Below are 26,428 nucleotides of genomic sequence, written 5' to 3'. Positions count from 1 at the left end.
GTATAACTCAGATTTAACTTTTGTAGAGCATGAGATTTATCATTCCCCCAATGTACGCCTTAAAATCATTCCAAATTATAATCCGGAACTGGCTTTTCTCCATGTCTACATTTGTAATGGTAAAGGTTTAAGAATATATATATTTACGTATTTAATACATTTCGGGTCGTACTCTGTTCATTCTCCATACTCTGTCGCTAAGTGTATTTGCGATTGATGTAATTAAGCATGATAAAGGAGAAAGATCATATATCACTCACTACAGTAGGTGGCAGCATAGGCCTCTCCAGCCTAGCTCCTCTTTAAATATTTGTTTTATTTCACCTTTATTTTACCAGGTAGGCTAGTTGAGAACAAGTTCTCCTTTGCAACTGCGACCTGGCCAAAATAAAGCAAAGCAGTTCGACACATACAACAACACAGAGTTACACATGGAGTAAACAAACATACAATCAATAATACAGTAGAAAAAGTCTATATACAGTGTGTGCAAATGAGGTAGGATAAGAGAGGTAAGGCAATAAATAGGCCATGGTGGCGAGGTAATTACAATATAGCAATTAAACACTGGAATGGTAGAATGTGCAGAAGATGAATGTGCAAGTAGAGATACTGGGGTGCAAAGTAACAAGATAAATAAATAAATGCAGTATGGGGATGAGGTAGTTGGATGGGCTATTTACAGATATGCTATGTACAGGTGCAGGGATTTGTGAGCTGCTCTGACAGCTGGTGCTTAAAGCTAGTGAGGGAGATAAGAGTCTCCAGCTTTAGTGATTTTTGCAGTTCGTTCCAGTCATTGGCAGCAGAAATATTACATTTCTCCTTTTGTTATTTTTAATGTAACTCTTGAAGACCACATCTGCTGTTCCAGAACCATATGACCCCCCCCCCCTCCCCCCTGTGCACATTCCAAGTAAAGTAAGTTGGATTTTATTGGTCTTTATAGAATCAAAGATTAAATATTTTAGCAGACATGTCATTTGAGGGCGTTGGGCATTCCATGAAATGGGAGTCATGGTATGAATACATAGTTATTATATACATATACATAGATGCCTACATGCATATAGAGCATGTGAGCATGTGGTCTGAATAGACAGAACAAACAAAGTACTTCTTTGTACTTTGAGGTGCCTTTTTTTAGGGCTTTTAAGCTCCAACTCCTCTCCTAATGTACCAAAAGACTGGATTATGTAATTGGACGAAAAATGCCACTTAAGTACTGTGGTCAGTTTGTATTACCTTGTAAATTAAATTAACGTATAGTGGCTGATAGGGGTCTACTTGGGGAAAGTGGGTCCACTGAGAGTGTGTGTGTGTGTGTGGGGGGGGGGGGGGGGTGATATGTTTAATATACCACGGCTAAGTGCTGTTACGCATGATGCAATGCGAAGTGCCTGGAGACGGCCCTTAGCCGTGGTATATTGGCCATATACTGTATCACAAACCCCAGAGGTTCCTTATTGCTACTTGAAACTGTTTACCTACGTAATTAGAGCAGTAAAAAATGTATGTTTTGTCATACCCGTGGTATACGGTCTGATATACCACGGCTGTCAGCCAATCAGCATTCAGGACTCAAACCACCCCGTTTATAATTCCTCTTTTGTATTGTCTTTCCATGTCGCTCATTGGCATCAGCTACTTCTATCATTACTTTGATAAGCTGGTCTTAGATATCATTGTATGTAGCCTAGCGTGTTTATCGCTTTTTCACACTTCATTTCACACTTTGAAGAAGAGCAGTGAGCTCTTCTTCAACTGGAAAGGGCTTAATCTTCGCTTGTGAATTCCATCTTTCATGTTCCTTTCCATACCCATAGCACTTCTGGGAAGCAGAGTTGAGACTTGATTCCTTTTTCTGCCATTGAATGTCTGATCGGAATGAATTGCTTGCGAGTTTTTTCTCAGCTTAAAGGACAGGTCCTGGACGAATCCAATGGACTGACAGTGGATTTTGATTTCCCCTGTGCCTGCAGAATGTTGATTTTGATCCTATAGTTCCACAACTTGAGAAATAACATACAACGGTATTTAACATTCTTCTGTTTCACGCCGATCCGATGGCATCGTTCCAGATTCTCTGGTGATATATCCATGCCAAGCTCCTCTGATATCCGTTTGACCATGAGGCTGAAAGGTCTCCTTTTTCCTTCTTCCGGTAAGGACAATATTCTCATGTTTCATCTCATTCTATTTTCTGCTGGTCCAGTTCAGATTCTAAAGTCTGCAACCCTGTTCCCAGAAGGCAAATGTTGTTGTCTTGATCGTTCATGCGCACCCCTTGTGCATGTATGACACAATAGACTTCACATTCTTTCAGAGCAAATCTACTTTCTTAACAACAGATTGTAACAGTTGGTTTGTTTTGGTGACATTGAGAGCATTTTAGCCATGTTTTCCTGGATATCCTTAGCTGTTCATTACTCTTGTTTCCGTCTCCAAGTTGCTCCTTGTCTTTCCCTCTGAGGAAGCCATAGCTTGTTGGGTTTGTGACGCTGCGTTGCGTTACCAACTGATTGGTTCGTGGTTGTACATAACTGACCACTCACTCTCTCCCAGTTGCTTGGGGATATATTGATCTGTCGATTTTAGAAGCTTAATTTAAACTCTGTTGTCTGGCTTCTACATGTCAGTACAAAACGGAGCTACTCACTCCCCATGTGTCCATACATTCAACAGGCACACTGTCTGGAGCCAACATTCACATGACAGAATAGTATGGCATGGTAAAGAGGATTGTGGGAACACAGGGATTACTTTGCGTCTCTGTTGGCGGTGGATGTGTACGTGCAGGGCTGGGTGATCTTCTCCTGGAGGACGGGAGCCTCGTAGTAGTCACTTGGCAGCAGCACCACGTAGTCCTGGGAGGGGGGTGAAGAGCAGAGAGAGAAAATAACAGATGTATGATCTATCCCTCTACCTTTTTGCATCCTTATTTTCTCGTCTGTATATGTTATTACAGATTCTGGTCTCACCAGTAGAAGCCCCTCTGCCCGGATGCGTATGATCCATTTCCCAGGGGTCAGAGAGAAGAGCTCAGAGAAGCCATCGCCAGGGACTGTGAGGTAGGCAGGGGAGGAGCTAGGAGGAAACACTACTTCCTTACTCTGACCTGACCCTGCAGGATACAATCAATCAGTCAGTCAGGATACAGCTGAATGCAGCTAAACACAGCAACACAAGACGCCACAGCTAACAGCACACATTTGACATGTTTTTATGTAGTTCAAGGTACACTGAATATCAAGGGTGTGTCAAGGCACTCCATGCCATTTCAGGGTAGTAAATGCATTGCCAAACAAAAAAGCAAGGATCAACGAAAGACTTCGATGAAAGCTCAAACCCTTTAACAGCCTATACAGTAGGCTTATCTATGTACAGTATCTGTGTTTTTGAGGGTGTATGGGAGATAAAACTGTTTGTGTTCGATTGTTAGGAGATTAATATGACTTGTGTGAAGCAGGAGTTAGAGAGGCAGCCTTACCTTGGCCACCTCGAATATAGGTAGCCGTTACACTACCAGTCACACTGTCCTGGCTGCTGGGGTTAGCGTACCGCAGGACAAGTCGGAACAAGGATCGCCTTGCCTTGTCCACATGCACTGTTACTCTCACTTCACTCTGCAGGGACAGGAGTTAGACAGACTTATGGAGGGGGTGCAGGATGGTGGTGGTGATGGTCGGGGGGAGGGGGTGGGTGTTACTCTCTACTGTTAGTAGAAGGCCATGCTGGTAGACAGCTGGAGATATAGAAAGAGTTAGAGGAGAAGAAGTGCAAGCAGTAAGCTAATATGATCAACAGAGGAGAGCAGAGCAGAGCTAGCCTGGTCCCATGACCACAGGAGTAGTAAGACAGCACAAACAGATCTAAGACCAGTTTATAGCAGAGCTAGCTGGGCAGCAAAGGGGAAACACCCATCACTTACAGTCACAGCAAGAGTGAAAACCAGACTCGTCCACCACCAAGATCCTGGCTCGGACTAGCCCCCTGTGCCGCCATCCCTGTGTGGGCCTGAGGGGGGTAGTGGTGATGTAGCGAAACACTATGTGGAAGGGGCCGGGGAAACCCACAGCTAGCGATAGGATCACCTCTGGCTGAGGAGAAACAGGGGTGGAGTCTGAATTCATGGCACCCTATTCCCTATATAGTGCACTCCTTTTGACCAGAGCCTGGTGAAAAGTAATGCACTAAATAGAGAATAGGGTGCCATTTCAGACACACCAAGGGTTAAGACTGACTGGGAGAATGGCCTGCTTCTTTCCAGAAAGCTACAACCAACATTCTCACCAACACACTCAAAAGAAAAACACAGCCACCACAACATTCACCACAAAACCCAACTACCATCCACGACCGCCAGACCCAACACATTCGACAGGTTCTAACCTGCAAGGAACCACCAAGAATATCCATCATAAGAAATGCTTGTAGGAGCACTTCCACAGAGAACGTACAGCAGAAATGAGGTTTAAAGCAAAAAGGAAAAAGCCACTACTAAATCATTGAAATGACAGGCAGGTCAGGCAAGCACAGACTGGAGGTCCTTTTATCAAGATCAACATGTGTCTTACCTGTGCTGGGGACATGATGGCGTACCCTCTCCAACTGAATTCCGGGAACTCCTTGGGGTCGTAGCCAAAGCGTACAGGCCTGGCGTTAGGGGTGATGCCATCCTCCACCTCATACCTCAGGTGGTGCAGGCTGGGGAAGTAGTAGTTAGGTGCTGGCCTGGTATTGTTAGACAGGAGGAGCAAGAAGGAGGGAAAGAGTAAAAACAAAACACTTAAACTATGTTTCATATGTTTGGAACATAATCATGGCAGTCTTGATTTATAATGCATTTATCCTATTATATGAAGATGACTTTTTCAGTTTGCTTCTTGCCATTCATCAGTATGTACCAACATTTGCTCCAAATCCAGGTTTCTTTCAGGATCAAGAAGAGCCTTAGGTGGTGGGCTTGGCCAGAGCATGGTCAGCTCATCGGTGTGGCTGAATTTCAGAGAACATTTTTGAGGCCCCCATCTAGGCGGTGTAGCAACATTTTAACATTTTCAAACAAATGTCCTTCAATTGTATAAATGCTCCATGGAGCTGAGATACATTTTTGCAGTTTTAAAGCACATTTCATGTGATTCTACATACTCTGCCATGGAGCTGTGTACTTGGGGGTGCTTTGCTGCAGGAGGGACTGGTGCACTTCACAAAATAGATGGCATCATGCGGCTGGAAAATGATGTGGATGGGTATATTGAAGCAACATCTCAAGACCTGAGTCAGGAAGTTAAAGCTTGGTCACAAATGGGTCTTCCAAATGGACAATGACCCCAAGCATACTTCCAAAGTTGTGGCAAAATGGCTTAAGGACAACAAAATCAAGGTATTGGGGTGGCCATCGCAAAGCCCTGACCTCAATCCTATAGAAAATTGGTGGGCAGAACTGAAAAAGTGTGTGCGAGCAAGGAGGCCTACAAACCTGACTCAGTTACACCAGCTCTGTCAGGAGGAATGGGCCAAAATTCACCCAACTTATTGTGGGAAGCTTGTGGAAGGTTACCCGAAACGTTTGACCAAAGTTAAACAATTTATAGGCAATGCTACCAAATACTAATTGAGTGTATGTAAACTTCTGACCCACTGGGAATGTGATGAAAGAAATAAAAGCTGAAATAAATCATTATCTCTACTATTATTCTGACATTTCACATTCTTAAAATAAAGTGGTGATACTAAGACAGGGATATTTTACTAGGACTAAATGTCAGGAATTGTGAAAAACTGAGTTTAAATGTATTTGGCTAAGGTGTATGGAAACTTCTGACTGCTGAGCAAATAGTGCTTTTTGAGGTTGGTTCGGTTTTGGTTTGATTATTAATAATTAATTACGGTGTTCGACTTCGATATATATATATTTTTTTAACATTAAATGCTCTATGCATTATGTGGGTTGAGTGCCTGTTCTACCTGTTACGTGCTTCACGGCTGAGCCGCTGTTGCTCCTAGACGTTTCACTTCAAAATAACAGCACTTACAGTCGACCAGCGCAGCTCTAGCAGGGCAGAAATTTGACGAACTGACCTGTTGGAAAGGTGGCATCCTGTGAAAGTGCCATGTTGAAAGTCACGGAGCTCTTCAGTAAGACCATTCTACTGCCAATGTTTGACCATGGAGATTTTATACAACTGTCAGCAACGGGTGTGGCTGAAATAGCCGAATCCACTAATTTGAAGGTGTGTCCACATACTTTTGTGTATATGTATATTGGCCTGTTGGATACTACAACTCTGTACTACATCACACTGTAATGAACACAATGGGAGACAGCGAGCTGGGCCACAGGAGGAGGCAGGTAGCTGGGTCCAGGGGCAGGCAGAAGGGCATACACAGTGGGTCCAAAAAGGCAACAGTATAGGCAGGGAAAAGGCTAGTAACGTCGTCTGGGAGATCGGGCAATAGGTTGATAACAGGAAATCTGATAGGCTAAAGTACAGGCAGGGAATAGGCAAAAGGCATCGTTAGTGAGGCAGGCAAAAACTATCATACACGGAAGGATTACATGATGTGAAACACAGAGCTCAGAATAGAAGCGTGTCACAAAACAAACAATACCTCACAATGACGGGGTACAAAGAACTGAACTAGATAGTGTGTGATAATGACATACAGGTGTGTGAACAGGTGATCAGAATTCAGATGATTGGGATCTGGAGAGTGAGCTGCGTTCAAGGGATCTACGTGTTTGAGAGTATGAGTTGGAAGCAGATGTTGCACACACAGTTTGGGCTTGATCTGATTTATTTTTAGAGAAATTGTGCATTGCCCTCATAGAAAAAAATAATGGAATTCAAATAATTTAACCAATGTTGGTCAATTAGTTGTTTAAAAACCCCAAAACATAAATTTTGGTTAGTCACTCAGAACTAGACACTGAAAAAATGCTAAGCGGCCCACCCAAGGGTTTCAATGGAAGAAATGTTTTTTTTTTTTTTTTTTAATTTACGTGATAACTTGAGAAGCAATAAATCCTGTCATTGTGTGTTTAGTTTCAGTCAGTCCTTACTCATTGCAGGTGCGGCCCACTATGTTCTTCCGACACTGGCACTGTCCAGACATCTCGTCACACCCTCTGCTGATGGCCCCACCCACATCACACTGGCAGCCTATCAGAGAGAGGCAGCAGGTCAATGAGGTCATTCTGATTAAAACAACCATAACAGATCATAAAGTCAACTCCTGACTCGAGGTAGTTCGCTACCTTACATGTTAATCATTGATCTATTACTCACACAACATGTTCGGACAAGTGAGACAGTCTTTGTGACACATTCTATGGTTGATTAAGCTACTTCCCCACACGTTAGACAAACTGATAAGATAAAAAGAAGATTGGCTTCCTATAAATACACAGTCTGCTTCATGGTAGGTGACTCACCTTGACAGCCAAAATAGTTCCTCTTCTGCAGCAGATAGTAGCCCTCCTTGCATGTGTCACAGGTATGGCTGCACACGTTGGGCTTGCAGAAACACTGCCCACTTTTCTACAATAGTAGACAATGCTGAGGTTAATGGGGAACTGCTTGTGAGAGGTGAACGTTGCAAAGTCAATTGTGATTTAGTAGTGTAATAATTCAGGGATAAGCAACGAGGGACTATGCCTTCTATGGAAAATAATGATTTCTGCGCTAGTTGCATTATTTTCCAGAGAACGCACAGAGCCCTGAATTGATTATTGATTATACCATGGCTGTAATTTAACACATTTGCTGGTAGAAATGTGTTCAACATCCACTGAAGTAGCTAGCAAGTTTACTAGATAGCTACAGTTATTTCACTGGTAACCAAACAACAGACTTGTTTGCCATTATGAAAATCGAATTCAACAATGCCAATAATGTTTTCAATTCGACTTTGCTTTCAAAAGCAGCTCAAACAATAGCCACTGAATTATACCGTGCATATATACCGTGTGTTAAAGAAAGGCCTTCAACAATGGTTTAAAGGAAAATATCCAAAACAAATGGACCCCTTAGTTAAACATTAAGCGATTTATGGTAAAATTGTGTATAAATCAGTTAGTACTGGTGTGCTGGACATATGGCAGTAGAGTATGAGCAGGCAGAGGTAGACAGACTCACCTGTTGACACTCTCCTACTCCACTCAGGGTCCCTTTGACATCACAGTGACACTCTGGGAGAGAGACAGGAAGTATAACGTGAGAAAGTCGGCTCTATAGGTACAACTTGAAACAAATGAGTCACACATTATTCAGTGATGCAATGACAATACAATAGAGCATAAGCAGAGAGGTGATAGAATAACAAACATGGTAAAAGGGAAGATTAAAAGAGTGAGAAACAGAGAGAGAGAGAAACAGAGGGGGGAAATGAAGAGGTAGGGTACTGTAGGGTGTAGGGAACAAGACTCTATTTACAGGATTCCACCACTTTCATGGGTGAAAAACAGCAGCAACAACAAATGTAAATCTTCTGAGCTGCACATATCCACAAAAGACCACTGCTCTCTTACTCTCCTAACCCTGTCAACCGTCAGAGAACAATCCTCAGTATTCATCCGGCCACAGTAAAACCTGAGGAATTCCTAAATATTAAAATATCTTCTTTCTAACGTCCCTCCATCCATATACTGTATCTCCTGGCAGCAGGCAGGCAAGCAGTGGTGATAACATTCTTGCAGAACTGTAACTTTAGAGAGGTATCTGAACAAAGGCTGGGGCTGTTTCTACACTGTACTCGCTGGCTGGTTGAGGAGAGGCAGTTCTGTACATGGTAGAATTATGAGGATGGGGGGGCAGAGGTTTTATGCAGAGAGTTCTCTCCACAATAACCCACATATAGTACCAGTCAAAAGTTTGGACACACCTACTCATTCAATGGTTTTTCTTTATTTGTACTATTTTCTACATTGTAGAATCATAGTGAACATCAAAATATTGAAATAACATATATGGAATCATGTAGTACCCCAAAAAAGTTATATATATATTGTATTTGAGATTCTTCAAAGTAGCCACCCTTTGCCTTGATGACAGCTTTGCACACTCTTGGCGTTCTCTCAACCAGCTTCACCTGGAATGCTTTTCCAACCGTTTTGAAGGAGTTCCCGCATATGCTGAGCACTTGTTGGCTGCTTTTCGTTCACTCTGCGGTCCAACTCATCCTAAACCATCTCAATTGGGTTGAGGTGGGGTGATTGTGGAGGTCAGGTCATTGGCTGCAGCACTCCATTACTCTCCTTGGTCAAATGGCCCTTACACAGCCTGGAGGTGTGCTGGGCAATTGTCCTGTTGAAAAACAAATGATAGTCCCGCTAAGCGCAAACCAGATGGGATGGCGTATCGCTGCAGAATGCTGTGGTAGTGATGCTGGTTAAGAGTCCCTTAAATTCTAAATAAACTCAGCAATAAAAGAAAAGTCCCCCTTTCAGGACCCTGTCTTTCAAAGATAATTTGTAAAAATCCAAATAACTTCACAGATCTTCATTGTAAAGGGTTTAAACACTGTTTCCCATCCTTGTCCAATGAACCATAAACAATAAATGAACACACACCTGTGGAACGGTCATTAAGACAGCTTAGAGATGGAAAGAAATTAAGGTCACAGTTATGAACACTTAGGAGACTAAAGAGGCCTTTCTACTGACTCTGAAAAACACCAAAAGAAAGATGCCCAGGGTCTCTGCTCATCTGCGTGAACGTGCCTTAGGCATGCTGCAAGGAGGCATGAGAACTGCAAATGTGGCCAGGGCATTAAATTGCAATGTTCGTACTGTGAGACGCCTAAGACAGCACTACAGGGAGACATGACGGACACCTGATCGTCCTCGCAGTGGCAGACCACGTGTAACAACACCAGCACAGGATCGGTACATCTGAACATTACACCTGCGGGACAGGTACAGGGTGGCAACAACTGCTCAAGTTACACCAGGAACGCACAATCACTCCATCAGTGCTCAAACTGTCCACAATAGGTTGAGAGAAGCTGGACTGAGGGCTGTAGGCCTGTTGTAAGGCAGGTCCTCACCAGACATCAGCGGCAACAACATCGCCTGGACCAGACAGGATTGGCAAAAAGTGCTCTTCACTGACGAGTCGTGGTTTTGTTTCACCAGGGGTGATGGTCAGATTCGCATTTATCGTTGAAGGAATGAGCTACACTGAGGCCTGTAATCTGGAGCGGGATCGGAGGGTGAGGGCCATTCCCCCCCAGAAATGTCCGGGAACTTGCAGGTGCCTTGGTGGAAGTGTGGGGTAACATCTCAAGTACTGGTAAATCTGGTGCAGTCCATGAGGAGATGCACTGCAGTACTTACTACAGCTGGTGGTCACACCAGATACTGATTGTTACTTTTGATTTTGACCCCCCCCCCCTTTGTTCAGGGGACACATTATTCAATTTATGTTAGTTACATGTCTGTGGAACTTGTTCAGTTTATGTCTCAGTTGTTGAATCTTGTTATGTTCATACAAATATTTACGCATGTTAAGTTTGCTGAAAATAATCGCAGTTGACAGTGAGGACGTTTCTTTTTTTGCTGAGTTTAAATCACTGACAGTGCCACCAGCAACGCACCCCCACACCATCACATCCGTTCACCTAGTCCACATCCCACAAATACACGGCGGTTGGAACCAAAAATCTAAAATTTGGACAAATCAGACCAAAGGACAGATTTCCACCAGTCTTGTCATGTTTTGTCATTGATTATCATGTCTTGTCCCTGTGCTTCCCCTTCTATTCGTTTCCCTCTGCTGGTCTTATTAGGTTCTTTCCCTCTTTCTATCCCTCTCTCTCCCCCTCCCTCTCTCACTCTCTCGCTCTCTCTTCTCTCTATCGTTCCGTTCCTGCTCCCAGCTGTTCCTATTCCCCTAATCAATCATTTAGTCTTCCCACACCTGTTCCCGATCCTTTTCCCTGATTAGAGTCCCTATTTCTCTCCTTGTTTTCCGTACCTGCCCTGTCGGATCCTTGTCTATATTCACCGTGCTGTGTCTATGTATTGCCCTGTCGTGTCGTGTTTCCCTCAGATGCTGCGTGGTGAGCAGGTGTCTGAGTCTGCTAGGTTCAAGTGCCTTCCCGAGGCAACCTGCAGTTCTTGATCAAGTCTCCAGTCTGTTCTCGTCTTTACGAGTAGTATTATGCCTTTTGTTTTGTAAAATATCTTTACTGGATTAAAAACTCTGTTTTCGCCAAGTCGCTTTTGGGTCCTCATTCACCTGCATAACAGAAGGATCCGACCAAGGAATGGACCCAGCGACTACAGATGCTCGTAACACTGCCGTCAAGATCCAAGGAGCCATGCTCGGCAGACACGAGCAGGAATTGTCTGCTGCTCGCCATGCCGTGGAGAACCTGGCCGCTCAGGTTTCCGACCTCTCTGGACAGTTCCAGAGTCTTCGTCTCGTGCCACCTGTTACTTCCTGGCCTGCCGAGCCTCCGGAACCTAGGGTTAATAACCCACCTTGCTACTCCGGGCAGCCCACGGAGTGCCGCTCCTTTCTCACCCAGTGTGATATTGTGTTCTCTCTCCAACCCAACACATACTCTAGCGAGAGAGCTCGGGTTGCTTACGTCATTTCACTCCTTACTGGCCGGGCTCGAGAGTGGGGCACAGCTATCTGGGAGGCAAGGGCTGATTGTTCTAACAATTACCAGAACTTTAAAGAGGAGATGATTCGGGTTTTTGACCGTTCAGTTTTTGGTGGGGAGGCTTCTAGGGCCCTGGCTTCCCTATGCCAAGGTGATCGATCCATAACGGATTACTCTATAGAGTTTCGTACTCTTGCTGCCTCTAGTGACTGGAACGAGCCGGCGCTGCTCGCTCGTTTTCTGGAGGACTCCACGCAGTGGTCAAAGATGAGATTCTCTCTCGGGAGGTTCCTTCCAGTGTGGACTCTTTGATTGCTCTCGCCATCCGCATAGAACGACGGGTAGATCTTCGTCACCAAGCTCGTGGAAGAGAGCTCGCGTCAACGGTGTTTCCCTGCTCCGCATCGCAACCATCTCCCTCCTCTGGCTCAGAGACTGAGCCCATGCAGCTGGGAGGTATTCGCATCTCGACCAAGGAGAGGGAACGGAGGATCACCAACCGCCTGTGCCTCTATTGCGGATTTGATGGACATTTTGTCAATTCATGTCCAGTAAAGGCCAGAGCTCATCAGTAAGCGGAGGGCTACTGGTGAGCGCTACTACTCAGGTCTCTTCATCTAGATCCTGTACTACTATGTCGGTCCATCTACGCTGGACCGGTTCGGTGCTACATGCAGTGCCTTGATTGACTCTGGGGCTGAGGGTTGTTTCATGGACGAAGCATGGGTTCGGAAACATAACATTCCTTTCAGACAGTTAGACAAGCCTACGCCCATGTTTGCCTTAGATGGTAGTCATCTTCCCAGTATCAGATTTGAGACACTACCTTTAACTCTCACAGTATCTGGTAACCACAGTGAGACTATTTCTTTTTTTGATTTTTCGTTCACCTTTTACACCTGTTGTTTTGGGTCATCCCTGGCTAGTATGTCATAATCCTTCTATTAATTGGTCTTGTAATTCTATCCTATCCTGGAATGTATCTTGTCATGTGAAGTGTTTAATGTCTGCCATCCCTCCCATTTCTTCTGTCCCCACTTCTCAGGAGGAACCTGGCGATTTGACAGGAGTGCCGGAGGAATATCATGATCTGCGCACGGTCTTCAGTCGGTCCCGAGCCAACTCCCTTCCTCCTCACCGGTCGTATGATTGTAGTATTGATCTCCTTCCGGGGACCACTCCTCCTCGGGGTAGACTATACTCTCTGTCGGCTCCCGAACGTTCTCGAGGATTATTTATCTGTGTCTCTTGACGCCGGTACCATAGTGCCTTCTTCCTCTCCGGCCGGGGCGGGGCTCTTTTTGTTAAGAAGAAGGACGGTACTCTGCGCCCCTGCGTGGATTATCGAGGGCTGAATGACATAACGGTTAAGAATCGTTATCCGCTTCCCCCTTATGTCATCAGCCTTCGAGATTCTGCAGGGAGCCAGGTGCTTTACTAAGTTGGACCTTCGTAACGCTTACCATCTCGTGCGCATCAGAGAGGGGGACGAGTGGAAAACGGCATTTAACACTCCGTTAGGGCATTTTGAGTACCGGGTTCTGCCGTTTGGTCTCGCCAATGCGCCAGCTGTTTTTCAGGCATTAGTTAATGATGTTCTGAGAGACATGCTGAACATCTTTGTTTTTGTCTATCTTGACGATATCCTGATTTTTTTTTTCACCGTCACTCGAGATTCATGTTCAGCACGTTCGACGTGTTCTACAGCGCCTTTTAGAGAATTGTCTCTACGTAAAGGCTGAGAAGTGCTCTTTTCATGTCTCCTCCGTTACTTTTCTCGGTTCCGTTATTTCCGCTGAAGGCATTCAGATGGATTCCGCTAAAGTCCAAGCTGTCAGTGATTGGCCCGTTCCAAGGTCACGTGTCGAGTTGCAGCGCTTTTTAGGTTTCGCTAATTTCTATCGCCGTTTCATTCGTAATTTCGGTCAAGTTGCTGCCCCTCTCACAGCTCTTACTTCTGTCAAGACGTGTTTTAAGTGGTCCGGTTCCGCCCAGGGAGCTTTTGATCTTCTAAAAGAACGTTTTACGTCCGCTCCTATCCTCGTTACTCCTGACGTCACTAGACAATTCATTGTCGAGGTTGACGCTTCAGAGGTAGGCGTGGGAGCCATTCTATCCCAGCGCTTCCAGTCTGACGATAAGGTTCATCCTTGCGCTTATTTTTCTCATCGCCTGTCGCCATCTGAGCGCAACTATGATGTGGGTAACCGTGAACTGCTCGCCATCCGCTTAGCCCTAGGCGAATGGCGACAGTGGTTGGAGGGGGCGACCGTTCCTTTGTCGTTTGGACAGACCATAAGAACCTTGAGTACATCCGTTCTGCCAAACGACTTAATGCCCGTCAAGCTCGTTGGGCGTTGTTTTTCGCTCGTTTCGAGTTTGTGATTTCTTACCGTCCGGGTAGCAAAAACACCAAGCCTGATGCCTTATCCCGTCTGTTTAGTTCTTCTGTGGCTTCTACTGATCCCGAGGGAATCTTCCTTATGGGCGTGTTGTCGGGTTGACAGTCTGGGGAATTGAAAGACAGGTTAAGCAAGCACTCACGCACACTGCGTCGCCGCGCGCTTGTCCTAGTAACCTCCTTTCGTCCCTGTTTCCACCCGTCTGGCTGTTCTTCAGTGGGCTCACTCTGCCAAGTTAGCTGGTCATCCCGGTGTTCGAGGCACTCTTGCGTCTATTCGCCAGCGCTTTTGGTGGCCGACTCAGGAGCGTGACACGCGCCGTTTCGTGGCTGCTTGTTCGGACTGCGCGCAGACTAAGTCGGGTAACTCTCCTCCTGCCGGTCGTCTCAGACCGCTCCCCATTCCTTCTCGACCATGGTCTCACATCGCCCTAGACTTCATTACCGGTCTGCCTTTGTCTGCGGGGAAGACTGTGATTCTTACGGTTGTCGATAGGTTCTCTAAGGCGGCACATTTCATTCCCCTCGCTAAACTTCCTTCCGCTAAGGAGACGGCACAAATCATTATCGAGAATGTGTTCAGAATTCATGGCCTCCCGTTAGACGCCGTTTCAGACAGAGGTCCGCAATTCACGTCACAGTTTTGGAGGGAGTTCTGTCGTTTGATTGGTGCGTCCGTCAGTCTCTCTTCCGGGTTTCATCCCCAGTCTAACGGTCAAGCAGAGAGGGCCAATCAGACGATTGGTCGCATACTACGCAGCCTTTCTTTCAGAAACCCTGCGTCTTGGGCAGAACAGCTCCCTGGGCAGAATACGCTCACAACTCGCTTCCTTCGTCTGCTACCGGGTTATCTCCGTTTCAGAGTAGTCTGGGTTACCAGCCTCCTCTGTTCTCATCCCAGCTTGCAGAGTCCAGCGTTCCCTCCGCTCAAGCGTTTGTCCAACGTTGTGAACGCACCTGGAGGAGGGTGAGGTCTGCACTTTGCCGTTACAGGGCACAGACTGTGAGAGCCGCCAATAAACGCAGGATTAAGAGTCCAAGGTATTGTTGCGGCCAGAGAGTGTGGCTTTCCACTCGCAACCTTCCTCTTACGACAGCTTCTCGTAAGTTGACTCCTGCGGTTCATTGGTCCGTTCCGTGTCTCCCAGGTCGTCAATCCTGTCGCTGTGCGACTGCTTCTTCCGCGACATCTTTGTCGCGTCCATCCTGTCTTCCATGTCTCCTGTGTCAAGCCCTTTCTTCGCACCCCGTTCGTCTTCCCTCCCCCCCCCGTCCTTGTCGAGAGCGCACCTATTTACAAGGTACGTAAGATCATGGACATGCGTTCTCGGGACGGGGTCACCAATACTTAGTGGATTGGGAGGGTTACGGTCCTGAGGAGAGGAGTTGGGTTCCGTCTCGGGACGTGCTGGACCGTTCGCTTATTGATGATTTCCTCCGTTGCCGCCAGGGTCCCTCCTCGAGTGCGCCAGGAGGCGTTCGGTGAGTGGGGGGTACTGTCATGTTTTGTCATTGATTATCATGTCTTGTCCCTGTGCTTCCCCTTCTATTCGTTTCCCTCTGCTGGTCTTATTAGGTTCTTTCCCTCTTTCTATCCCTCTCTCCCCCCCCCTCTCTCACTCTCTCACTCTCTCTTCTCTCTATCGTTCCGTTCCTGCTCCCAGCTGTTCCTATTCCCCTAATCAATCATTTAGTCTTCCCACACCTGTTCCCGATCCTTTTCCCTGATTAGAGTCCCTATTTCTCTCCTTGTTTTCCGTACCTGCCCTGTCGGATCCTTGTCTATATTCACCGTGCTGTGTCTATGTATTGCCCTGTCGTGTCGTGTTTCCCTCAGATGCTGCGTGGTGAGCAGGTGTCTGAGTCTGCTAGGTTCAAGTGCCTTCCCGAGGCAACCTGCAGTTCTTGATCAAGTCTCCAGTCTGTTCTCGTCTTTACGAGTAGTATTATGCCTTTTGTTTTGTAAAATATCTTTACTGGATTAAAAACTCTGTTTTCGCCAAGTCGCTTTTGGGTCCTCATTCACCTGCATAACAAGTCTAATGCCCATTGCTCATGTTTCTAGGCCCATCAAGTCTCTTCTTCTTATTGGTGTCCTTTAGTAGTGGTTTCTTTACAGCAAATCTAACATGAATGCCTGATTCATGCAGTCTCCCCTGAACAGTTGATGTTGAGATGTGTCTGTTACTTGAACTCTGAAGCATTTATTTTGGCTCCAATTTCTGATGAACTTATCTACTGTAGCAGAGGTTACTCTGGGTCTTCCTTTCTTGTGGCAGACCTCATGAGAACCAGTTTCATCATAGTGCTTGATGGTTTTTGCGACTGCACTTGAAGAAACTTTCAAATGTCTTGGCATTTTGTGGACTGGCAGGCCTTCATGACTTAGTATTGATGGGCTGTTGTTTCCCTTTGCTTATTTGAGCTGTTCTTGCCATAACACGGACTTGGTATTTTACAAAATAGGGCTATCTTCTGTATACCACCCCAACCTTGTCACAACACAACTGATTGACACAAATGCATTAAGGACAGAAATTCCACAAATTAACTTCTAACAAGGCACACCTGTTAATTTAAATGCATTGCAGGTGACTACCTCATGAAGCTGGTTGAGAGAATGTCAAGAGTGTGCAAAGCTGTCATCAAGGCAAAGGTTGGCTACTTTGAAGAATCTCAAATATATTTTGATTTGTTTAATACTTTTTTGGTTACTACATGATTCAATATGTGTTATTTCATAGTTTTGATGTCTTCACTATTATTCTACAATGTAGAAATAATAAAAAATAAAGAAAAACCCTTGAATGAGTAGGTGTCTAAACATTTGACTGGTATTGCATGTGCTACAATTCCACTGTAAGGTTATTCTTGGACTTTCACAAAGATATTCATTTAAAACCCTGAGCGTTTACCTCCTGAAACACAGTTTAAATGACTGCTGTTAGTTAAACACCAAAGAGATAAAGTAAAATAAAATGTGAAAGGAAAAAAAAAACCATCACATTTACACAAATATTCAGACCCTTTACTCAGTACCTTGTTGAAGCCCCTTTGGCAGTGATTACAGCCTCGAGTCTACTTGGGTATGACGCTACATGTTTGGCACACCTGTATTTGGGGGAGTTTCTCCCATTCTTCTCTGTAGATCCTCTCAAGCTCTGTCGGGTTGGATGGGGAGCGCACAACTATTTTCAGGTCTCTCCGGAGATGTTCGATCGGGTTCAAGTCTGGGCTCTGGCTGGGCGGCTCAAGGACATTCAAACACTTGTCCTGAAGCCACTCCTGCGTTGTCTTGGCTGTGTGCTCAGGGTCCTGTTGAAAGGTGAACCTTCGCCCCAGTCTGAGGCCCTGAGTGCTCTGGAGCAGTTTTTCATCAAGGATCTCTCTACTTTTCTCTGTTTATCATTCCCTCGATCCTGACTAGTCCCCACAGCATGATGGTGCCACCACCATGCTTCACCGTAGGGATGGTGCCAGATTTTAATCCAGACGTGACGCTTCAAGCCAAAGTGTTCAATCTTGGCTTCATCAGACCAGAGAATCTTGTTTCTCATGGCCTGTGAGAGTCCTTTAGGTGCCTTTTGGCAAACTCCAAGTGGGATGTCATGTGCATTTTACTGAGGAGTGGCTTCCATCTGGCCACTCTACCTAATTGGTGGAGTGCTGTAGAGATGGTTGGTCTTCTGCAAGGTTCTCCCATCTCCACAGAGGAACTCTGGAGCTCTGTCAGAATAACCATCAGGTTCTTGGTCACCTCCCCCGTTGCTCAGTTTTGCCGGGCGGCCAGCTCTTGGAAGAATCTAGGTGGTTCCAAACTTCTTCCATTTAAGAATGATGGAGGCCACTGTGTTCTTGGGGACCTTCAATGCTGCAGAAATGTTTTGGTATGCTTCCTTGATCTGTGTCTCGATACAATCCTGTCTCGGAGCTCTACGGACAATTCCTTCGACCTCATGGCTTGCTTTTTGCTCTGACATGCACAGGGGTGTGCTTTTCCAAATCATGTCCAATCAATAGAACTTACCACATGTGGTCTCCAATCCTGTCGTAGAAACATTTCAAGGATGATCAATGGAAACAAGATGAAGCACCTGAGCTCAGAGCAAAGGGTCTAAATACTTTAGTAAATACGTTTTTTTAGTGTTAATACATTTGCAAACATTCTAAAAACCTGTTTTCGCTTTGCCATTATGGGGCACTGTGTGTAGATTGATGAGGAACATTTTATATTTAATCAATTTTAGAATAAGGCTGGACACTTTCTGAATGAACTGTATGCCTGCCCAAATCATAATCCCACCGCCACCATGGGGCAATACATTCACAACAATGACATCAGAAAACTGCTTGCCATCTGCCCGGTACAGTTGAAACCAGATTAATCCAGCGTGCCAGTGGCCATCAAAGGTGAGCATTCCCCTACTGAAGTCGGTGACGACGCCAAACTGCAGTCAGGTTAAGACCCTGGTGAGGATGACGAGCACACAGATGAGCATCCCTGAGACAGTTTGTGCAGGAATTCTTCTGTTTTGCAAGCTTCACCAGCTGTCCGGAAGGCTGGTTTCAATTGATACCGCTGGTTTAGAAGTCGGATGAGGTAGTCCTGGGCTGGCGTGGTTACATGTGGTCTTGTCATGATCATCGTAATCACATTCAGACCAAAGCGCAGCGTGAAATCGGTTCGACATATTTTATTTGAAGTGAACCGTACAAAAACAAAGAACAAATGAAACGTGACGTTCTGGAGTGCTCCCAGGCAACAACACAAAAACAAGATCCCACAATACACAGTGGAGAAATGGCTGCCTAAATATGATCCCCAATCAGAGACAACGATAAACAGCTGGTTCTGATTGGGAACCATACCAGGCCAACATAGAAATAAAACAACCGAGATTACCCACCCTAGTCACACCCCGACCTAACCAAAATAGAGAATAAAAAGGCTCTCTATGGTCAGGGAGTGACAGGTCTGCGGTTGTGCAGCCGGATGGACGTACGGCTAAATTCTCTGAAATGACGTTGGAAGCGGCTTATAGTAAGGAAATCAACATTCAATTCTCTGGCAACAGCTCTGGTGGACATCCCTGCAATATGCATGCCAATTGCACACTTCCTCAAAACTGTGGCATTGTGTTGTGTGACAAAACTGCACATTTTAAAGTGGCCTTATATTGTCACCAGCACAAGTTGCACCTATGTAGTGATCATGCTGTGTAATCAGCTTCTTGATATGCCACACCTGTCAGGTGGATTGATTATCTTGGCAAAGGATGTAAACTAATTTGTGCATAAAATTGTAGAGAAGTAAGCTTTTTGTGCGTATGGAACCTATCTGGGATCTTTAATTTCACCTCATGAAACATTTTCCGTTTATATTTTTGTTCAGTGTACATCAGGATGTCATGAAGGCTTCATTTTAAAAGGAGTATCTGTTATGAGTGGAGCAGGACAGTATAGCTGCAGAGATACATTAGTCGAGTAAGATCATATTCAGGTCACCCACCTATACAGCCGCTGGGGTTCTCTGTTGCTAGGTTCCAGTAGAGCGGTTTACATGTATCACACAGGGTTCCATCCACATTGGGCAGGCAGCCACAGGAACCCTATATCAGGATGACACACACGTGCAGACAGACACATCCCAAAGATCATTTAGATATTTGATTTGGAATTTTAAGACCCCTTGAAGTGTCAAAAAGAAAAAAAGTTTTTTTTTTTTAAATAAAAAATGTTTTGGCCTTCCTGCTATCTCGAAGGAGACGGATTGGGGGAGTCCAGGGGGTTAATTACTGCCTCACACTACAGAAAGAGGAGATAGGTTCCTGCCCCATGGGCCCATCTGGCTTAGACAAGGCTAAGTACTTACAGCGTATTGCTTAAACAGTAGTAGATATGCTTTTTTTTAAATGCGGAAACAAAACCCTACAACTAAGGTAAAATGTTTCAATAACCATTCACAATGGTAGTGATGTTTTCTTTCCAACAAAACATTTCACACAAAGCAACCCCGCCACACCTCTGGAAATCCTGTGTTTCAGAAGCATTGCTGCATCTTTTTACTCTGTATTTATTTATTTTTCTCTTGTAGGTCCTCCCATTACCTCAGCTAATAAAACTCTAAAGAATATAAAGAACGAAGAGGCTTACAATGGGCCATGTTGGGGGAGGCAAAAAAAACTAAAAGTATTTCTCAGTCAGCCATGTTGTGGGAGGCATAGGTTGCATACCGTTTGTGGATCTGCTGTGGTGACCTCTGACCCTGCTGGGTTACACTGGCTGATAGAGGCTGGAATAGAAGATGTAAAAACGTCTGTAAAAACTTCACGCAAATTGTTATTTTATGAAGAAGAAAGACAGCTGTGCTCCACGGAATACATTTACAGAACAGTACTTTGTTGGCAAGGTCACACCAGGGGTGACTGAAGTAACTTATATCACACGGCTGGATACGAAAACTCTCTTTACAATTATCAATTTTACACGTTGTATAAATCACATTGAGAAATGTTTGCCTAATATTTGGTCAAACACCCCCCCGTGAAACATAACCATTGAACCATCTCCCGTGGGGATAGCATATCTTAAGACCAGCTCTACCTCCACATCACAAAGATGGTTTAGGTTACAGGTAGTCAATGGAATTGTTTAGAGAACAGAGCCTGTTGACTTTTACATTTTTTATTTAACCTTTATTTAACTAGGCAAGTCAGTAAATAACAAATTCTTATTTACAATGACGGCCTACCCCGGCCAAACCCTAACCCGGATGATAATGAGCCAATTGTGCACCGCCCTATAGGATTCCCAATCACAGCCGGTTGTGATGCAGCCAGGAATCAAACCAGGATCTGTAGTGACGCCTCTAGCACTGAGATGCAGTGCCTTAGACCGCTGAGCCACTTGGGAGCGAGTCTTGTGGTAACACATCTAGTTTCTACCAAATACAGGGGGGTCCGGAATTATTGGATCCCTTGATAAAGACGAGCAAAAACACTATTTAAAATAAATACAAATACTGAGCGTTATTGTATGTAAAACTTGTTTGGTATTATATTCTTCTATACTAATACAATTTCTCTGAGAAAGAGATTTTGTTTAACAAGTAATACAAATCTCAAAAAGATGGGGTCCCGTTTTCAATACTCCAGCACCTAACGACATAGACATTCCTTTATAAATAGTATTTTCAGATTCTTGTTATCCTTCATCTGCACTTATGGGCTTTGGGCTGCCCTCTTCAATTCAAACCACAGGTTTTCAATGATTCTGTGGTCAATTAACTATTTCTTTGTGGATTTGGTGTGTGCTTAGGGTATTGTCTTGCTGAAAGATCCACTTGTGGCTAAGTTTCAGTCCTGGCAGAGGCAACCAGGTTTTAGGCTAAAACGTCCTGGTAGTTAGTCAAATTCATGATGCCATTGACTTTAACGGTCCCACAAAATCAACATTTTGCAATGGCCATCTCAGTCTCTATACTTCAAAGCCATTGAAAAACAGTCCATAAGTGCAGACAAAGGATATGGAAAGATTCTGTATGGAGGAATGGTCTAAAAGATCCTCTAAGATCCCTCCCAATGTGTTCACCAAGGCTCAGTGCCATTATCCCCGCAAGGGGAGGGTACTGGAGTATTGAAAACAGGGGATCCACAGGGATACTGGATACATGCTTATGGGCCAGTTGTGTCAAGTTGGCTGGATGTCCTTTGGGTGGTGGACCATTCTTAATACACACAGAGTGTGATAAACCTGGCACCTACTACCATACTTCGTTCAAAGTCACTTAAATCTTTTGTCTTGCCCATTCACCCTCTGAATGGAACACATATACAATCCATGTCTCAATTGTCTCAAGGCTTAAAAATCCTTCTTTAACCTGTCTCCTCCCCTTCATCTACACTAATTGAAGCAGATTTAACAAGTGACATCAATAAGGGATCATAGCTTTCACCTCGATTCATCTGGTCAGTCTACGTCATGGAAAGACCTTGATTCAAGAAGGGGCTCCTAATGTTTTGTACACTGAGTCTATGTCCCCCTCTACTTCTATACTGTCTAAATAAACCCCCAAAATATGAAGGGAGTTTTTTTTAGAAGAATCTAGTGAGGTATCCTTAACACTGTGGAAAGCGGAGGCCGGACACAGAACAACGATCACATTGCTGGCCCACCACCCCAGGGCGACACAGACAATGGCCTGACACTGGGTTACACATGGGGTCATAGGAACCCTCCCCAGAAAACTGCCAGACTGGGGAGAGAGAAAGGCACAGAGAGAGGGACTGTGAGATGTGTCATGGGAGAATGAGATGACGTAGTGTCAAATCAAATGCCTCTAACAGCACAGATCATAGCAAATCTGCAATATGTATCTTTTAAAGACAGGAATGCACTCGTGTTTAAATGGATCAAGTCTATATGGGTCGGCTTTGCTTTCAGTGATTTGTTTTGTTCAGACAACTATGGGTAAATCATAAAAATAGAATGACTAGATAAGACAGATTTTATTTATGTGGGGTAAATCAACCTTTGCTTTAAGGGTCATTGTGGGAGAATCTGTAGTTACATGCTGAATAGGGTCATTAAACCCTGTGAGACTACGCATCAGTTTTTCCATCAGCAGCAGCTAGGTCATGTAAAGGTTGATGTGGGCGAATCAGTGTCTGCAGTGCAATAGCCCTCCCGTGGGTGTGGCCAAAACAAAAGGGTGAAAACACGCACAGGCACAGTCTGGGTATCCATAGTAACTGGGGGCACACTGGTCACATTGCTGTCCCACGTAGTTGGCAAGGCAATGGCACTGTCCGTTGGGCCCGCAGACTCTGTCAGTCGCACCTGCACCGTCACAACGACACACTGTCACTGTGAAAAGAAGTGGTGGGAAAGAGATGACTGTTTCTGTCTACTACAGGTTGAATTTTGTCAATAATGAAACAAAACAATTAATGAATCTTGTGGGGTCATATTTTGCTGTAAATTTTACTTCAAAGAGGTTTAGAGAATGAAAATGGTTGATCTATTTGTGCTGTGGTTTGGTGAGAGGGAACGGTTCTTCACCTTGGCAGTTAGGGAAGGTGTGGTGTCCTGGTCGACAGCGGTCACATTGCCTGCCTTCCACCCCTTCACGGCACACGCAGCGCCCTGACGCATCACACAGCTCCAGAACTGATCCACGTCGGTCACACAAACACTCTGAAAATAAATACAAAATAAAAATACATTATTGACTGCAGACACACTATCTGAATGTAAATAAACACAGAAGACACATTTCATCACACAACACCAGAAAAGCTAGATTGAGGCTCAATATATAATGGGAAGCCCCACAGCCTTTCCCACGACATGTGCCATTAGCAATGGGCCTTTCTTTAACACAGTTTAAGATTAAATTCCTTCTTGTCAGGACCACTGGATGAAAGTAAATGATTTTTGTCGCCCACATTCCCAGACAAACAATAAAAATCGGAGACTGAAACAGAGTAAAAGACATCCTTTATATCCTTGTTTCAAATAAAAACAAGCTATTTTTCTAATCTGGCATTTTCCCCCAAGTTGATCCCAGCAAGAGAGAAAACAAAGTCAACCGGAAATTTGGGAGGGGACCGTTCATAGATATTAATAGAATGTCTGTTTGTTTCTCCCTGAACCATCCCAGCTGACCCAGTGGCATCATGGGAAGAAGACATGCTGGCAACCATCAGGCAAGAAAGAGCACTTAACCTTCAGAACCCCATTAAAGAAAACATGCTGATATTCCAAAGTCGGGATCTTGAAATCAGATGAGTACACAGTGCAGTTTGACACAATGACACAAAGTAAACCCATTTTGGATTGAGTGGTCCCCTAAAAGGTCTAGTAGAGAGAGAGAGAGAGAGAGAGAGAGAGAGAGAGAGAGAGAGAGAGAGAGAGAGAGAGAGAGAGAGAAAGACACAGAGACAGATTCTCAGCCTCATTCCTTTAGAGATGTCAGGAGCCCTACTGCCTTACAGGAGTCAGAGCTGAGGTGCTGTAAAAGCTGTTAGTCTAGCGTAGGGTATAGTCTAATCACACTCACGTTGACAGCTGGGTGGTCCGAAATAACCAGCAGGGCAGGCAGTGGGCCCTGTGGATAGAGATGAAAGAAGGAGGGGGAAGGAGAGGGAGACAGAGAGACAGAGTGAGAGAGAGGGGGGTACAGGGAGGGAGGGAGAAAGAGAGAAAAAGAGAGAAAAAGAGAGGTGTAAAGAAGGTGATAAACTAAATCAGATAAACAAGATCATTATCAGAGTGATCAGACTAACATATAACGAGAAAAAATTGGTAGTTTATGTGGTCATGTTTTGTCTTGTTATAAAAGGGTATGTTAGATTACATTACACTGTGGTTACATTATAGTATAATGTGTACAACACTTACCCACTATATGGCCGGCAGGAGATTTAGTGGTGGGCTGGTAGATCGGATATCCTGATTTAAAAGAAAAGCGTAAAATCTATTTCAACACCATGAATATCTACAGTGGTTTGTGTGCTGTGCTCTACCCCAGTAATCTTATAATCCACTTTGGTACGAGGAAAAAGCTAAGAGCTAGTAGGAAAGAAATTGTACTGAGCACCCCATGAAAATGCAAAATACTGCAACATCATTTTAAATCATGATGATTCATGAGCTTTAAGACAAAGACCAAAAAGAAAACCTCCTGGCAAATAGAGATATTGTTGATGATAGCAGCCCACCCCAAACAGAACCTGATTTAGTTACTACCAGGGAGTCTGTCTACTATTCATGTTTAGACTGCTCTTGGAGCACTCACAGCCTCCAAAAGATTCAATCCTGCTTTTAATAATCACATCCAGTAATAAATCTCTGCACTGTATTAATAAAATGCCAACCCAAATTCTTCATTCCACATTAAATCTTCTGTTTATATGACAAGGGAAAGCTAACCACCTGGGGTCGATTACTCACCCATTAGAATTTCTGTATAAAACCTCTGTATAAAAGTTGACATGAAAGGTTTATTTAATGATTTGTGTCTACCATAGCTAAATCAACGGGGTAATCAAGATATGTATACAGCCCCTTTAGTTTTTACTGTGGAAGGCATGGTTAGACTATGGGGATGAGGAGGTTTGTTGTGGAATTTAGCCAGGACAACATCATGTTTCACTTTCTATGGGATTGGACTGATCCAGAGAACATCAGTTAAACAGATTCCAGATTTATAATATCAGTAAACAGTGAGGAACAGAACGCATCTTCAAGATGGCACTGTCCTTGTTAATACAGCAAGTGTGGAAAGACATGAGAGTGGGCATGAAGGTAACATATATTAGTCAACTGTGTTTCTAATAAGGACTTGGTCATTTAAGAAAATAGACAAGCTCCTTTGGGAGAATAGATAAGACAGTACAGTAGAACTGCCAAACTCTCTCACAAACACATAGTGTGACACATGGGGATTGTAAGGGCTTGTCAATCATGGCTTTTGGTCAGACACCATGTGAAGCACGAGGAATGTTCTGAATACAGAGTTGAAACATGACCTTATGCATCATCACGCACTGACACAATGTCTAAAGGTCAATAAACAGAATACGAGAAGAATGAACAACTCAACCTAAAGACATGCAGGGTGAGGCGTGTGTCTGTGTTGACGTGCTAAGGTGAAGGTACGACAGAATGAGGAGAGTGTGGTAAAGGATTGATATTTCATTTCTTCTGAGAATATGTTGTAGCAGTACTGCAGTCTTTGGATGAGTAGCCTTCACTGTAATTTGTATTCATGTATTTATTGTGTGTTTATATATCTATGATCCTAAAATGTAAATTCATTACTACATGCAAATCCAGTTCATTGATATTTTCCAATCAACTCAAACTTTACCTTTGTGTGAATGTACAATATTTCAACTCTGTAATCAGAACATTCCTCGTGCTTCTCATGGTGTCAGACCAAAGTCCATGATTGACAAGCCCTTGCTTAAAGGACGTCGCCACATAGAATGTAGAATGTCCCTTTAATTGTCAGTTGACTACTTGTGAGCCTTTCTAATTAGCTAATTGCACACACCTGTGGCTTCCTGCTTCAAGTGCTCAGTTTCTTTAAAAATGGAGGATGATGTTCAGTGTGAGGAGGACTGCTGGTATTGCATGAAAGTTTTAATAAAAATAGCCTATCACCATCTCTGTCTCGTCAATGTGAGAGGGCGTCAGCCAGCTCCCTCACACAGCTCCACAGAAAACATATCCTGCATACTTGTTTTTTTTTTAGATCTGGGAATGTTGATCCAAAACATGAAATAATTCAACAAAAATTCTTACATGTTATATAGGAATGAGGTCAATTAGCCTTCTTCCGATCCCAACTCCTCACAACATTCTGCATGGGCTCTTACTGTATAGTAAAGCTTCCTCTGAGGTCAA

At 44.3% G+C, this 26,428-nt stretch overlaps 1 protein-coding gene across 5 annotated transcripts in view; it reads right to left on the bottom strand.

Annotated features, from left to right (window-relative positions):
- The window catches only part of LOC124010172 (laminin subunit alpha-3-like), a 117,136-nt gene that overhangs the window by 37,253 nt on the left and 53,455 nt on the right, over positions 1-26,428 (bottom strand). For 3 of the 5 annotated variants that reach the window (XM_046322565.1, XM_046322562.1, XM_046322563.1), the window contains 13 exons: positions 24,419-24,469; positions 24,078-24,125; positions 23,078-23,212; positions 22,742-22,882; positions 20,251-20,309; positions 19,527-19,626; positions 8,142-8,194; positions 7,439-7,544; positions 7,067-7,166; positions 4,578-4,734; positions 3,932-4,100; positions 2,982-3,124; positions 2,764-2,867 (listed from right to left, as the gene is read on the bottom strand). In XM_046322565.1, coding sequence (XP_046178521.1) covers positions 2,764-2,867; positions 2,982-3,124; positions 3,932-4,100; positions 4,578-4,734; positions 7,067-7,166; positions 7,439-7,544; positions 8,142-8,194; positions 19,527-19,626; positions 20,251-20,309; positions 22,742-22,882; positions 23,078-23,212; positions 24,078-24,125; positions 24,419-24,469 — 1,366 coding nt within the window. Of the gene's footprint in view, positions 1-2,763; positions 2,868-2,981; positions 3,125-3,490; positions 3,627-3,931; positions 4,101-4,577; positions 4,735-7,066; positions 7,167-7,438; positions 7,545-8,141; positions 8,195-19,526; positions 19,627-20,250; positions 20,310-22,741; positions 22,883-23,077; positions 23,213-24,077; positions 24,126-24,418; positions 24,470-26,428 lie in introns of all 5 variants that reach the window. The other 2 variants (XM_046322564.1, XM_046322566.1) reach the window with 1 other exon arrangement.

Source organism: Oncorhynchus gorbuscha, linkage group LG22 (assembly GCF_021184085.1).
Source record: "Oncorhynchus gorbuscha isolate QuinsamMale2020 ecotype Even-year linkage group LG22, OgorEven_v1.0, whole genome shotgun sequence".
In the NCBI taxonomy this organism is placed as follows: domain Eukaryota; kingdom Metazoa; phylum Chordata; class Actinopteri; order Salmoniformes; family Salmonidae; genus Oncorhynchus; species Oncorhynchus gorbuscha.
The sequence above is the reverse complement of the archived record's forward strand: the minus strand, read 5'-3'. Positions and strand labels throughout refer to the sequence as shown.